Source organism: Amblyomma mixtum, chromosome 8, assembly GCF_055824585.1.
Source record: "Amblyomma mixtum isolate Tamu chromosome 8, ASM5582458v1, whole genome shotgun sequence".
In the NCBI taxonomy this organism is placed as follows: Eukaryota; Metazoa; Arthropoda; class Arachnida; order Ixodida; family Ixodidae; genus Amblyomma; species Amblyomma mixtum.
In genome coordinates, this window is record NC_143019.1 from 11,834,137 (window position 1) to 11,846,676 (window position 12,540).

General features: G+C 43.0%; 1 protein-coding gene across 1 annotated transcript; it reads left to right on the top strand.

Moving 5' to 3' along the window:
* The first annotated feature begins 4,326 nt into the window (after nucleotides 1-4,326).
* LOC149331358 (uncharacterized) lies at nucleotides 4,327-12,284 on the top strand. Its single transcript, XM_089556487.1, has 4 exons — nucleotides 4,327-4,480; nucleotides 6,638-6,710; nucleotides 8,504-8,832; nucleotides 11,821-12,284. Exons 2-4 carry the CDS (start codon nucleotides 6,644-6,646, stop codon nucleotides 12,037-12,039), a joined length of 615 nt encoding a protein of 204 aa, XP_089412613.1. The 5' UTR covers nucleotides 4,327-4,480; nucleotides 6,638-6,643; the 3' UTR covers nucleotides 12,040-12,284.
* Nucleotides 12,285-12,540: the final 256 nt, after the last annotated feature.

Sequence of the window (12,540 nt, forward strand, 5' to 3'; positions counted from 1 at the left end):
TTTTGACAACACATTAACGTAGGCAGCGTAAGGCGATGGGCATTGCGATATACGGAAACGATGGATATGCGACACGATAGATATTGCGGCGAGTATTGCGTGACTTTCCTCAGTACTACTTCGACACCCGCAGGAAGGCGCAAATAGTATCCCAAAAACTAAACGCTCAACAAACATATGGCTTGTCTTCATATACAGGGGTGTCATCTAAGACAATCCGCAACTTTTAAATGGGCTTTTGAGTTAGAGGAAAGCTGTGTTTAACATAGCACTGAAAGCGTTATATTGCGTTAGAGCACAGGTACGGCATTCTAACAAGCAGGCTGGTTAGCTAATATTGAATAGTTGCCTTTGAGAAACACTGTTAGGCTTCTTATTTATTGAGAAGCTTGTAGCCCTCCATAAGTAATATTCATAACAGTTTTTTACAATTTATAAAATTCCATTGTTATCGCCGCTACAGCTAGGCAATCATAGCTCAGCACATGGCCGAAAACGAAACCATGTTGCCAGGGAGGGCCTAGGATCGTTGTCATGTACTCTCTGCCACACGGCTTACACTGTGGAATAAATTGTTATGAACGCCGGAAGAAGTATTACGCATGCTACACACTAAGAACATTACCTCACCAACCATACTTACAATAAAGATAAAATTTGGTAGACCAAGGCACAAAGTGCAAAGTTGATTCAGTTTGACTCTTCTTACTGATGAAAACTAGTCGCTGAAAGCTCTGCAAACATCATCTGGCGAGGTACGCGTTGTATAAGATATGCTGCTTCCTCTGGCCATTCCACTTCAACTTTCCTTTCAGGTGTTTATCACATGTCTACGCTTTTCTTTTCTAACTGTCGGCGGACTTTCCGTTTTTTAGTTGTGAGAAAAAAAACATATTTTGCCTTTTTTATTTTTGAGAAACAGTGTTCATTGGCTCGTTACGGACCAAAAATGCTAAATGCAACGAATACTAGCGAAAACAATGCCAGGAACTTATAAAAGCATCGCAGAAAACTCTCCCAAATTGACCAAGATTATCCTGAATTTGAACCAAACCTGCTCAATCTATGCACAGGACCTTATTTCTCCAGAAAATCTTCTCATTACCTTTATCGAAATTGTTCTCATCGAAAGAAAGTCCCTGCATGCCATATAGACCAAGCATTAATGCTAGCATATGTTTATTGTGTGTACCAGGCCGAAGTGACGGCTGTTGCTACAGTTAACGTCAAATTTTTTGGGCATGGTAAATTCGTTTTTACTCCTGATTTTCACACGAGCTGCCAGCTATCTTGGGACATTTGTACATGTTTCTGACCAAAGTTTGGAAGTCAACAAGATATCGCTTTTCAAATGAAACGGAGGGTTCTGGCGCTGATCCGCTGGTGCGGTAGTCTCATACTGAATTTGGTTTTGACGTAGTACGTTTCTATGAGCTGTTCGACCACGTTTCTACGCCGTCCAGCCCTTTACTAGCGATCTTTCACGAGTGTTGCGAGAAAGTGAGAGACAAGAGGGAAGGGTTCGATGAGAATGAAAGCTAACTGAAAATCGAAGAAGCTGGTACATTGAATACTGATTCAACAAATTTTTGCTAGTTCCTGGCAATCGAATGTGCGCTCAGCAATATATCCTTCGTTGCTGTTGATTACGACTAGGATAGCATGTATTTCTGCTTTGTGGCTATATTTATGTTGACGCCGATAAGTAGCTAACTCCATATTTCAAATTTTTGTCAACATTAGGTGATTCCTCTCAATACATCTGACTTTAATAACCACACACTCGCAACAAGAAAACAAGAAATTTTTAGAATTTTTTCCTGACACATTAAACCAGATTTTCTTATGTTCAGATCCAACTCTCGGATATTTATAACGCCTACAAAGTTGGGAAAACGCGTTCCTCTGTTTTCTGTGAGTAGAGAAAAAGATATCGAAAAAAATGGGGGAAGCTTAATTGCTTGCAGGACAAAGCGCAAGAATGAACTGAACACAAGAACAAGAAGGACGATAGGATGAAGCGCTCCGTCCTGTCGTTCTTTTTGTTCTTGTTTTCCGTTCACTCTTACGCTGTGCACTGCCAACACGGAAACAACTCAACTCGCCAAAAAGCAAGCGTTGCTTAACGTTATTGCGCTCTTATATTCTGAGATGTAACCGACGGACTTCGCTTTCCCGGAGAGCAGGCATTCACTCAGTTCCCCGTGGAACCACTGGGCACGTGTACGACCGGCGTTAAACACTTTCCTGATTCTTTTTTTTACTTCACCCACGCAATCATACCACTTACGCATCACCTGCTACCGCAATAGATGCCGGATGAAGCCAGACAAAAACATTGCTCTTGAGAGTGCAACACGAAGGCAATCCTGCTGCATGTACACCATAACACGGGAAAGCATTTTCAAGGACGCGGCCATCCGGAGGTTGCGCGCTATGCATTCCCAAGGAAGCGCCTTTCGGTATGATATATACGAGCACACATAGTGGACGTACGCAGTTTTTGGGTTGAATAAGACGGCATTCGGAATGATAGTTGCTAATTTTAAGGCCTCACTTTTTACAACGTGTAATTTGCGTGGCAGCAACTGGCGAAGGATAGGTTTAATTAGAGAGACGTGGGAGAGGCATTCGCCCAGCAGTGGGCGTAGTCAGGCTGATGATGATGATGAGTTTGGCTTAATGTGAAAATGATAACTGATATTGTTCGAACTGACGACAGTTATTAAGAAGAATGGAGCCATGACACTTTCGCTTAACCAAGCAGCCACATTTTTGTGGGGGTGATGCTTGTTTGTGAAACCACAACTGGGCATCGAAATGAGAATGAAATATTTCACTGCGGCATTTTGCAGACTCGCAGCGTCCAACACCTAAGCATGAAATAACTTCTGTATGAACATTACTAAAACTCGGAAGCAATTTCTGAAGAGGTGCGAACACTTGAACAATTCACAGAAGAGTTCCTTCCCTTCCCCGTAATCATGGGTATTTCCAGAGTGACTGCCACCATGTTAGCGCAATGCTTATTGGAAGCTCTCCTGGATGTATACCGCAATATGCAAAGAGGATGTGCTAATATGTAGATGATTCTCCAGAAGGTGTGGGCAAGATTGAATTCAACTGAATTTTATTTCGCATTGTCAAAAATCCTAGAGCCCGGAGCTAAGGGCAGGTAAATTCTGCCTGACGGGGCCCTGGGCCCCAAGCAAAAAAACATAAGTACAGATAAACGTTTACAACACCAACACTGTGGGGGAATGTTTAAAGAGAAACTTATTACATGAACACAAAATAAGAAATGAATGCATCCACTGAAGCACGAGACACGCATTGCATGAAACACTACACAGCGGATAAGGCCTTAAACATAACGTATCGAGGAAATAGGGAATAAGAAAACCCTAGAAGGAACGGCTTAGTGAAGCGTTGAGAATGTATCAAAACTATGAATGCGACAGGGATGCGGCCGGAAATACGTGTCCCGCATGTTCCTATGTCCCTCAGACTTCGTGTCTCAGTGTTTTTTCACTGACTGTCACAATTCTAGCGATTGAGCGGGCCACATGATGCAAAACCTGTTGCTTTCCAGGTGGACTGCAAAAAAGCGAACGCTCAATGAGATAATGTGCGGCAAAACGTTCATGTAACCGCGTCTAGGGCTTAAAATCTATAAAGAAAATTCACGCTTAGAAGGGACATATAAGCGCACACTTGAAAGGATTTCGACGGCACCGGAGATGTAGCTACACTTCTTGCTATCAAAAGCAAGTACAGTAGTTCACATCTTGTAGGGCACCGTCAAACACATTCGAATTTGTTGGGCTGGACAGTTTTCTTTTTGAAACCATGACAACTCATAATTTCTGTAGTTACGATGCGCCAGCGCCTGTGAACAAAGGGCCCCTTTTGCAATAAAAAAGTTTTATATTTAGGGGCTGCCCAGAATTCCATTAACTGTCTTGTTCCTTAAAGCTGGGGTTTGCTATAAACAAATTAAAATTTTTGCACTTATGTTTTTATTGCCTTTCGAGCAATGCACGTGTGCTTGAAACAAGCGGGAGAAGTCAGGGTGTGCGTGAACCTCAGGTATTTTTGACGCGCACCTCAGCACACGGCACCAAGAAACGTGCTCTTTTTCGCCCTTCTCTCCTGACGATAACAGAAACATTTTCCTGTCGCCTCGCGCGAGGGGCGGGTCCAAGACGGTCTTTCTTCCCCCTCCGCCGCCCCATGAATGGGACGTTAATTAAGCAACGGTGGGCGAGGGCTGGAGAAACACAGATATCACACGAGGAGAGAAGTTCAGGGCCCCTTTGAGGAAGCTGTCTGATTGCGTGCGAGTAAACTGCCTTGCTGTAATCCTCGGACACGAACCTTTCTCAAGCGTATAAAGATGGACGGCACGCACTCGTTTGGTGCAGTGTCAGCTCAGGGACACTTCAAGCAGATTCGAAATTAAGAGGGACAGCAAACACTGGTAAGGAGACCTTCAAGTATCTTTGTTTTTTGCGTGTGCGGTAGCGCATATGTCGTGCCGATTCAGCCCATAATGGAGGAAACTGGAGCGCATTGTCATCACTGAGAGAATCGTAATAAGTATGGCATCCACGAGAGAGGAGCAATGCGGATGCAAAAGAAACGTAAATAAGCGAGACGTACCTTGCAACTTTTCTTTAGCCTGCTTTAAACATGCGCGCGCTGTGTATTCGATGCCAGAAGAAGAGAATGGCGCTCCTTTAAACATTTAAAGTTGAGCAACGGCCAGTCGTTGCTCAGAACTTCATCAGTTTCGGAATATTTATCGAGGTAAGACGGTAAAATAATGCGGTTAAACGCAGCAATGATACTCTAGACGTCGTTGCGAACATCAGGCTTACGTCGCAATGCAACTAGTTATCTTAAATGTGCACTTTGTCGTAAGAAAGTCAAAATCTTTGTGGCCATGAAATTAGGGAAATACTGCGGGACGACCAACAGAGCAGAAGCGGGGTACGATGATTGCCGTGTGTAAACTAGCCTTTATACTGGGCTTGCAATTGATTCCCTCGATTATAACAGCGCTAATGAAATTCAGAGCACAAGGACATACTTTGTTCTTTTTTTCCTCACTTATTAACATGCACTTCTCTCCGTGAAAGCAAAATATTCTGATAACTGTAACTCTGCACCCGTGGAAAATTTCTTTGAAAGCAATTCTTTAATCTGAAAACTAGCTTCCACTTTAAGATCCAGAAGACTTTCACTACAAGCACGAAACTGATGCCACTTAGAACGGGCTTACCACCTACCCGTGTTCTCCCGGCAACCAAAAATATTATAGAGAAGTGCGTGGCTCTTAGGGGATGTGTATGCCGTGCAGACAGTGCTCTCCAGACTGTCCTTTTTTGGCCGTAGGGTATTGCTGCTCTTGCGCATTTGTCGGTCTGGAAATCGGTGATCTCGAAAACGGCCCGCCTATATGATCTCATCGCGCTGGGCCGAGGAGCAGCTGGGTGTCGTGAAGCTTTGAAGTAATGAAGTAATTTACTTACAAAATTCTACAGCCCGAGGGGCAAGCAGACTGGGCAATATTGGGCGGTTTGCAAAAACCTATAGAACGGAGACATAAAAGTTGTTGCCGTTGACCTTTGAAATACGAGAGAGAAGTTGTTCATCGGTTCTGATATGTCCTTCTAGTTGTTCACTCTCTTGATGTCGTTTACTCTCTTGCTCAATTTTAACCATTTATATTCATCACGGCTTCATCCAGTGGGATGCCACAGTGTGAGGAAACAATTTTTTGGTCATCAACAGCATCAATTAGAGTTCAGCTAACAGGAGTTTGGCTTGGCAGCAGTGTCTTAGGCATCTGCCTTGTGAGCCCATTCAGCTGGAGCCAAAGAGAATGTCTTTCTTTCAAGCATATGTAGTCTATGTTACATACATCTCTCGAATGACTCACCCTACGTTGATCAAAACTGCTTTTGTCGACCTATAACATTATATAGTTGATAAACTATTCGGCTTACTGAGTGCGAAAAAAAGTAAAGTAAAGCAATAGTTTAGGCCGAGTCTGACAAAGGAAAGCTATAGCGGTTGTTGACAGCTCAAGGGGCATTAGCAATATTAAATTTCTCGTGATTAGGTGCCTTGTATACGCTCTTTTCCGAAAAGCTGTATGCTATAATAACCACGTCGTTCGATGTGCACCATTTATGTTACATGAAAAACACTTGAAAATATCCGCTGAGCCAAATATGCTTCACGCTATCAGCCAAACTGTCTGCATATGTTGCGTTAGGGGTCCATGTAAAAAATAAATGTTCAGGAAAAATTTTGTTGGTTGCGTTCATTTATGCTTACAAAATATTTCCGCGGATTGGTGCGCGAAAATTTTGTTACAGTGACAAAAAGTTACGGAGCAAGGAATGGCAGCAAAATTTTTTGCTGGCGCCTGCATTAATTGCAAAAAAACTATTATAGATTCTACGCATTAATTAATGTTGAATAAAGGGGTCACATAAGTAGAAGGGCTTGCAAATATAGAGAAAGTGTTAGCGAAACTTAAACCTCATGCAGTTTACTTTTACCGTTTTTTGAAAGATCCGTTAAACTGATTGCTCTTCGCTTACCTCTATGACTGTTCTCCTTTCAGCGCACTATGAAGCTAGCCGCAACGATCATCTTCCTAGTGCAGGGAGTTTGCTTTGTAGTCGCAGCCCAAGAAGGTAAGACATGAAAAGGAACCGAAATTTTTTTTTATGAAATACACAAGTAGACATATGTGTACAGAGTGATGTGGATATACGAAAATAAGGAGTGCAGACGAGTTTCGCCCAGAATATCTGGAAATTTATGATGGTTAAAATTGCGCACTGTCCACTTTTCATTATCGCAAGTTTTTCTTCAATTATGGCGGAATTTTTACAATGTATAGGTCGTCTTACGAAGCGTCTTGCAGGGAGTGAATTTTGCTCTATATGATGTGAGGTAGCTTTGCCGACAGAAGTTTACTCCAGAAAGACTAAATTATCTTGTATCCGCAGCGCTTAACCTCCCTCGGCATACCCAGCAAAAATAAGCTGTGATAACCTGTAGAAAACAATAAACGGAAAGAAGAAAACGCCGCATTCAGTTTATTAGTATAAAGAGATAACGCAGATGATGTAATTGACGCCAAAGGAACTTTACGTACATTCTTAGCAACGTTTATGAAAGACAGAAACCTATGTATTCGGCGACTAACGAGTTATTGTGTTCTGTATGTTTTATGTTACGTTGGAAGAAACCTTGCGGTGTTTTTCATATATGTAATTCTGTAATATTCATGTCGCAGACGTCGAGAAAACTTAGGGCAAATATTGGGAGGAAGAGTGGTCAATGAGCATGAATCATAGCCAGAACTGCAATGATTTGTAGGTATTTTTTTATTATCAACAATGTCAGACCCGTCAACTGCAGCAGCACACACTACAAATAGTTATAATGCCTATTTATATAAACTAAGATTCAGAATTGAGTGATTCCGCAGGTATGGAACACAATCTCTTGTATATAACTCGGCCCGATTTGAATCACGCCTTAAGGTCACCAACCCACCGGTTAGGTTGGTACGGTGTCAAAAATGCGCTGCAAGTTTTCATGCTTTGTTTCGATCTGGTCTCAGTGAGGTAAAGAGTGAGCAGCGTTCAGCATATTCAGGGTCGCTAGATGTGTTATGCTCACTGTGTGGCGGAAAGCACGTAAGGACGAGACAGGAAAAGACAGGGAAAGGGGCTTACCGCCCCTTTGAAAAAGCGCGAAATATATATATATATATATATATATATTCGCTGTCGGCTGCAAGAAAAAAAAGGCAAAAGAAGGCCGAGCCAATCAAAGCTATATTCTAAGGCTATACCGAAAACAAAAGGTAGGAGAGGTAGGTACGCGAACTTGTCCTGCATAATAGAGCCACTTCGATCATTAAGCATGTTCTACAAGCATTTCTGCAAAGCACATATGTTTGGCTTGCCAGCGCACAATCATCATATGGGCTCCTCAGTCAGCATCATTTAAAAGGGCATATTTGTTTGGATGCTAACTTTATTCACCTGTGTGATTCTATTAGTAATTGGTTTAAGCACGATCAGCGTTCCGAGTTTACTGGATATCTTTTGAAACTGGAACACTGGAAAAGCAATTTTAGGACTGATATCTTCCAAAGTATAGCCTGGGAACAAACCGATGTTGAACTTAGTCGATCCTGTTAAAATGATTAAAGATTTTTTCTGGCGCCTTTCAAAACCACTTTTTACAACAGCAAACAGAAATTTGTTCGATTACGCAACCAAGGAAAAAATTGGCCTGCTAGAAAAGCCATTCCTACAAGTGACTTTTAAACATAGTTTTGCTAAATAGATGGCTCCTTTTGGTTCCTTTTGTCCTTACTGAGGCATCAGATATCAAATTTTTCACTCAGCCCCGTGAAGGGGTTTCTCTCAGTTTCGTTCATCATACTTGGACGCCTTGACATCCGCAGCTACCTGCGACTTTTCCGACCTGGATGTCAGAAACATGGTGGAAGCCACTGTGGACAGGTTACCAGAGAAATATACACCACCGTATCCAAAACACGAAGAAGAAATACTACCTGGCCTCTCCATTGGCAGCACTGTCTACAGCAACCTGAACAAACTGAAGCCCTATGGCGCCCCGCTACCATACTGTCAAGATGGTTCAAGGTTCGTGCAAGTGGACCTGGCCACCACACGTGGGGACCTGATGGCCACCATCCCCTGGAAGTACTGCGGCGGGAAAGAGGGAAAAGCTTCATCGCGCGCAGATGCTAAAGTTACGCTCATATTCAAGGTGAGGTGATCTACTCGACCCATTGTACTTAAACGCCTATTACTTAGAAGGCCTACCTTCAGTACCTTTACTGTAGGCATATGTGCTGTCCGATGTCTAGTGTAGCGTTGCGGAGAGTGGCTGTAAATTTAAAATGCATGCAAGGGAGGCGCCCAGCAACTAATAGGCAAAATTGGCTTAGAGATAAAGCGTGGGAAGAGGTCATGAAGACAGACACAGTCATTTTGTCACGATGTGTGAACTGTGAACACTGTCAGTCGATATGGGTCCCAGGTAGCGCTGCGTGTTGGCAGACGGGGAAGGTGTGAAAAAGCGCACCAAATCGTGCAATAGCAACATCCTGCATAGAAAATTAGTTATCGGATAGTGTTTTAGGCGAAATACATGTACTCCGCACAAGCACGTTCATGAACACTGTTAAAACAAGCTGACCCGGATGTCGGCAATGGGCTCATTCGCGTCAACAGTGCAGAATTCCAGGAAGCGTACTTAAGCGGCGTTATGTGTCATTCACCTCGCTGAACCGGTTTCACGTTGATCATCGTGCTTTGACAGGACATACCGCTACCCTAGTGTAAGGCAAAGAAGAAATGAGAACACTGCTAAATAAGAGTACATATTTTAAAGCTACCTGAGGCATGGAGAGCAGGCCCCATAAAATACATGAACAGTTTCTGTATTCAACAATCTCAAGATCAGTCAAGGAATCAAGAGAAGTCTACTGTTTCCATGCTTACACCTCGATAATAAGATATATATACAACAGTTCAGTTAGTTTTCCTTTTTACGTTTCTCACTTGGTAAACACCCCCTGTTCTCTATGTCCATAGTTGAAGCCTTCGGGCGTATCTTGCATCGCGTTGCCAACTGTCAGCAGTGGCAGCTGATGACGATTCCATCTGTATCGCATCCGCTGTCCTATTCTCCCCCTTGGCAGCCAAAGGTGGGCGGCCAAAAGACCAGCTCAGACCCGTCATATTTTAAAAATTGGACAGATTGGAAGCACAACGTTGAAAAGGCAAACTTTTATTGCATTTCTGCGTTAAAAACAAATAGGTCCGTATTCCTTTTAAAGCAATGCAGCCATTGCGGAAAGCAAGGTGAAATTTCGGGGTCTAAACCCCTTTTAAACAACTTGCCCTACTAGCGTAAGCAGGGTGCAGAAGGCTAGCAGGTATCGCGTAACACAGTAGTAGAAGAGAAATATGAATGGTGCGGAAAAATGTCTTTATCAGGTGCCCTGCGACCGTTGTCCGCCACAGGAAAAATGATAAAAGGCCAATCAGGAATCGTGTAGGCGAGGGGGCACTATTCAGCATGGTTGTCCGGTTATTTACACCAAGTATTCAGTGAACTGTATGGAGGAGTGATAGGAGACAAAAAGTAATGGACAGTACGTTAGCAACCAGTGATTTGTTGATGACATTGCTTTGTTAAGTAACCCAGGGGCCGAACAGTAACACATGATCGAGGACCTAGACAGGCATAGAAGGGTGGGCCTCAAGGTTAATGTGGCGAAATTTAATCTTGTGATAAGTGATCCCGGAGGGCACAACAGTTTAAAAGTGGCTAGGAAGGAATGGAACTTTTCGACGTCTTTAACTAATAAAGGAGGTAGTAACCGGAGAACTGGACCACGAGCTTGCAATACGTAGGAAAATAAGCATAGCACTGTATTTGGCAGGCACTCTGAGGTGATGAATATAAGTATACTAATATCCCTAAATATGTCAATTGGAAAGTTTTTGAAAGCTTAACCATATTTGTACTAATTTATGCAGCAGAAACAGGGAGGCTATAACCAACTTTAACGAACTTTAATGGCTATAACGAACGAATTGAGGACACCATAGCGGGCTATGCAAACGAAGGTTACGTGCGTAACGGTAAGATACAGGAAGATAACTGCGTGGGTCAGGGAGGAAAAGGGAGTTAATAAAATCCAAGCTGAAATCAAGGCGAACAAATGGGTACGTGCAGAGCATGTAGCCCGTAAGGAGAGACAGCCCATGGTTCCTCAAGGCAATGGAGTTGATTCAAAGAGAACGCAAGCGCCATATAGAGGGCGCCAGAACGTAGGGTGGGGGATAAGATTATAAAGTATGCTTGCAAAAGCTGGTCGCAGCTGCCATCGGAAGGGGATTAATGAGGGGATATGGGAAAGACCTTTATCCTGGAGTGGTTCAAGTAAGGCTAATGATGTTGACCAGCGCAGCACGTATTCTTTAATGCAGAAATTCTTTTCTTTAATATTCTTTAATGCAGAAATTCTTTCAGCCTGTGATATTCCTGATGTGAATCGTAACTTTATTGCGAAAATGTCTTCGTATAGTCATGAAGAAGACCGCACTCTAAACTTGCAATTCAATTTTTTATTTTGAGTAAATGCGTATGCAGCTTAGAATTTTATATTCAAACCGAATATTAAAATTTCACTGCCACCCGCGATTTTTATATTAGCATTCCTCTGTACAAAGCATGCACACAGAGGTGTTTCCTTAAAGCCCTGGTAGGGCGAGTAGAATTTACCTCTGCAGATATTTGTACTGAACCCTCAGGGACCTGTTGGTTAAGGTCTGAAGGCGTTTGAGTGTTTTATTCCTGATCGCTTAATTTCGGCTCAACTAATATCGGGTGAACGCCTGGACTACAGCATCATTTGCTGCACAGCCATGGTTTGCAGTTTTGCACCAGTGTGAAAGAAGAAATGTTTGAGTAAATGTTATTGTTCTGACGGCGAGATGGCTCATCGCCAACTTATGAGCATAGAAACCATAAAGGGACACTTGCTTGCGCAAGAGGCTGGACCAGCATTTGGGTGTTTTGTTTCACCTTCTGCTAATTGGGCTGGTCAAAAGAGAACTCTCGTGAATTTTTCGGCTTTCAACAATCTTGCTGAGGTCAGAAATTTTCGCCATGAAATGTATCAAAAATTAAATTATTCATTCTTAATTTTGTCAATGACAGCGTTAAATTTTTCTCCCCCAGGTGGTCGAAAGCAGCGGCGACAATGCAACGAAGCTGGTCCATTACAACGGGCCGAATTTTGTGAACGTGGAAACAAACTACGTGCGCCTGGATGGTGCCGGTGATATAATAGGATCCATCTTCGGCTCCATGATTATAATTCTGCCTAAGCTGCCTGAAGCGTTCTGGAAGGAACTGCTCACCTTCCAGCTGCGGAACCTACTGAGGGAAATAGAATGACTTCGATAAATACATCGCGTTCATTACAAACGCAGGAACCATTTGCAGCCCCAACTGGTTTCGTCTTCGGTTGTCTCACTATGTCAATAAAGTTATCAAGAACATCGACACTGCACGGGCCAGGAAACCACGGCGCAAGGTTTTGAGGCATGTAGTGAACGAAACACTCACTGAAATCGCGTTATCTCCTTCACGACCAACTTTTGTACAAAATATTTTCTTGAAATAAAATCCTGCAAGAGCAATGGGTTGCTGGCTGGCCTCGATTTTCAGGAGCAGATTTCCAGACTTCTCTCCGGACGACATCCGTTACCAACCCGGTCCTGCCCCTTCTTTAATCGCTTAAGTCGAGGAAAAAAAAGCGATGTGCTTCAGGCTTATCTATGCGTTTCTTGTCACGAAACTTACCCCTTGTTTCTCTCTGCGAGGTTTCTTTACTCACTCAATCACTCTTCAATAAGGAATATGGAAGACAGGTTACTTCAAGCAGTAACCGTTCTT